The sequence below is a fragment of the Alosa pseudoharengus genome, unplaced genomic scaffold (assembly GCF_046254945.1).
Source record: "Alosa pseudoharengus isolate Yale_2024_CS ecotype anadromous, Long Island Sound unplaced genomic scaffold, YU_APseudo_1.1 YU_APseudo_1.1_scf_4, whole genome shotgun sequence".
NCBI classification, from domain to species: domain Eukaryota; kingdom Metazoa; phylum Chordata; class Actinopteri; order Clupeiformes; family Clupeidae; genus Alosa; species Alosa pseudoharengus.
In genome coordinates this window covers 8,073,578-8,076,077 of record NW_027468774.1, presented here as the reverse complement: position 1 = coordinate 8,076,077, position 2,500 = coordinate 8,073,578, and the positions used below count along the sequence as shown (strand labels likewise).

The 2,500-nt window shown below is 41.3% G+C and overlaps 1 protein-coding gene across 1 annotated transcript in view; it reads left to right on the top strand.

The window, feature by feature from the left end:
- Positions 1-2,500, top strand: part of btbd16 (BTB (POZ) domain containing 16) — a 22,047-nt gene that overhangs the window by 10,214 nt on the left and 9,333 nt on the right. Inside the window, exons 5-6 of the mRNA XM_076265780.1 lie at positions 1,213-1,356; positions 2,342-2,453. Coding sequence (XP_076121895.1) covers positions 1,213-1,356; positions 2,342-2,453 — 256 coding nt within the window. The remainder of the gene's footprint in view (positions 1-1,212; positions 1,357-2,341; positions 2,454-2,500) is intronic.

The following is a 2,500-nucleotide window of genomic DNA, read 5'->3' as shown; positions in this document are numbered from 1 at the left end:
TGTATTGTGGCAGATTGATTTTATGTTCAGAAGAGAAGTTAGGTATAAAGGTAACTTTCCCAGTAATCTTATAAACAAAAAGGGGGCAGTGCCTTTCCCTCCTATCATAGAGGGAAGACCATCCTACATTTTGGTATAAATTAAACCCATCTCCAGTTATAAAACGTAGTGAACTGTGGTAAACTGCATCAAGTGATATAGATATGGTGTATAGAAACCTCCCATATAGATATGGTGTATAGAAACCTCCCATATAGATATGCTGTATAGAAACCTCCCACATAGATATGCTGTATAGAAGAAACCTCCCATATAGATATGTATAGAAACCTCCCATATAGATATGGTGTATAGAAACCTCCCATATAGATATGTATAGAAACCTCCCATATAGATATGGTGTATAGAAACCTCCCATATAGATATGGTGTATAGAAACCTCCCACATAGATATGCTGTATAGAAACCTCCCACATAGATATGCTGTATAGAAGAAACCTCCCATATAGATATGTATAGAAACCTCCCATATAGATATGGTGTATAGAAACCTCCCATATAGATATGGTGTATAGAAACCTCCCATATAGATATGCTATATAGTAGAAACCTCATAGATATGGTGTATAGAAACATCCCATATAGATATGGTGTATAGAAACCTGCCATATAGATATGCTATATAGTAGAAACCTCATAGATATGGTGTATAGAAACATCCCATATAGAAATGGTGTATAGAAATCTCCCATATAGATATGCTGTATAGTGGAAACCTCCCTTATAGATATGGTGTATAGAAACCTCCCATATAGATATGCTATATAGTAGAAACCTCCCTTATAGATATGTTAGTAGAAACCTCCCATATAGATATGGTGTATAGAAACCTCCCATATAGATATGGTGTATAGGAACCTCCCATATAGATATGGTGTATACAGTAGGAACCTCCCATATAGATATGCTGTATAGAAGATGGTGGCTTATGTGTGCAGAAGATGGTGACTCCCATAATACTTGTGTTGTGCTTTGAACAACATGGCAGTGTTGTATAACATAGACAGCACTATTTGGATACTCTGATATTTTACCTAGTATTTGCCGATCCAAGTAACATGATCAAATGTGTTTGCATGTTTTATTGTGTGTGTGTGTGTGTGTGTGTGTGTGCGTGCCTGCAGTGACTGACTGGAGTGTCTTTTTGCTCAGGCAATAAGAGTGGCGGCCGCAGGAGTGAAGGACCCCACAGCAGGCCTGAGAGTCAACCCTCTCAGAGGAAGAGGAACGAGAGAAAAGCTCTGGGTCCTCTGTTCATGCAGCTTCATGTGAAAGACCCGTCCATAACCAAAGAGGGTGAGCCACTGAACTGACCACACTGACCAGGTCACTCCCTATTGGCCCTTTAATGCCATACTCCTCCCACACACACACACACACACACACATGTTAAGTGTTTACTGTTGACAGACATTGTGAACAGTATAAGGCTTTTACAGCATTGTGCAAATGAAAAGTATGCAGTATAACACAGCTTAGTCAGAGCTGGGCACTATTGTACATCTCTGTATACTTCCTGTCTGTCATGTCTCATATTTGCATGCATATGATTGCATCATATGATTACACAGGCGATGAAATAAGGCCAATTTGATTTACAGGGTAGGACTATTCAGCAGGGGACCAGTACAGTGCATTTTGACCAACATGACATTAGCAATTGAAAATGTAAAAAACAGCAAACATTTACAAAATCAGTTGCGTGTACTAAAGCACTGCTGTTTGTTCAAAATGGGGAGAAACTGGTTCTGAGATGATATGGAGTTTGAATGAACAGTTTTGAGAATTTCAATTCTGATCTGAGAAATGTGCGACTGAGAAAAACTGTAACTTGCAACTGGAATGCGTAGTCTCTCCGCTGTGTGTGCAATAACCCAGCCTGACACTGTTAGCCTAGCTTAGCACAATTAAGTAGAAGTGGGTTACACCAGTTAGCCTAGCTTAGCACAATTAACTAGAAGTGGGTTACACCAGTTAGCCTAGCTTAGCACAATTAACTAGAAGTGGGTTACACCAGTTAGCCTAGCTTAGCCTAATTCACAGGAAGTGGGAGGTGAGAATCGCATGTATCATCTTATCTAACTCTGGGGTAGAGAGCAAATAATCTTATTTCCCAAAAAAGTCAGCGTGTTCCTTTAACGAATACATCTGTCAGCGTGTTCCTTTAATGAATGCATCTGTTATTGACTGTGTATGGTGTTACTTATCACCTCTTCTCTCATGTTCCCCAATCACCCCACCCCCACCCACCCACACACACACACACACACACACACACCAGCACTGTCCTTTGCCCTCAGGACTCTGTACGCACCTGACACCTGTCCAGAGCAGTGGACGGAGGGGCTATTGGCTGCTGCCATCTGCCTGGGCCTCCCAGCGCTATTCGAGAGGTGAGCGGAGAGTGATTCAGCTACAGACGGGGGCGTGCCAATAACGG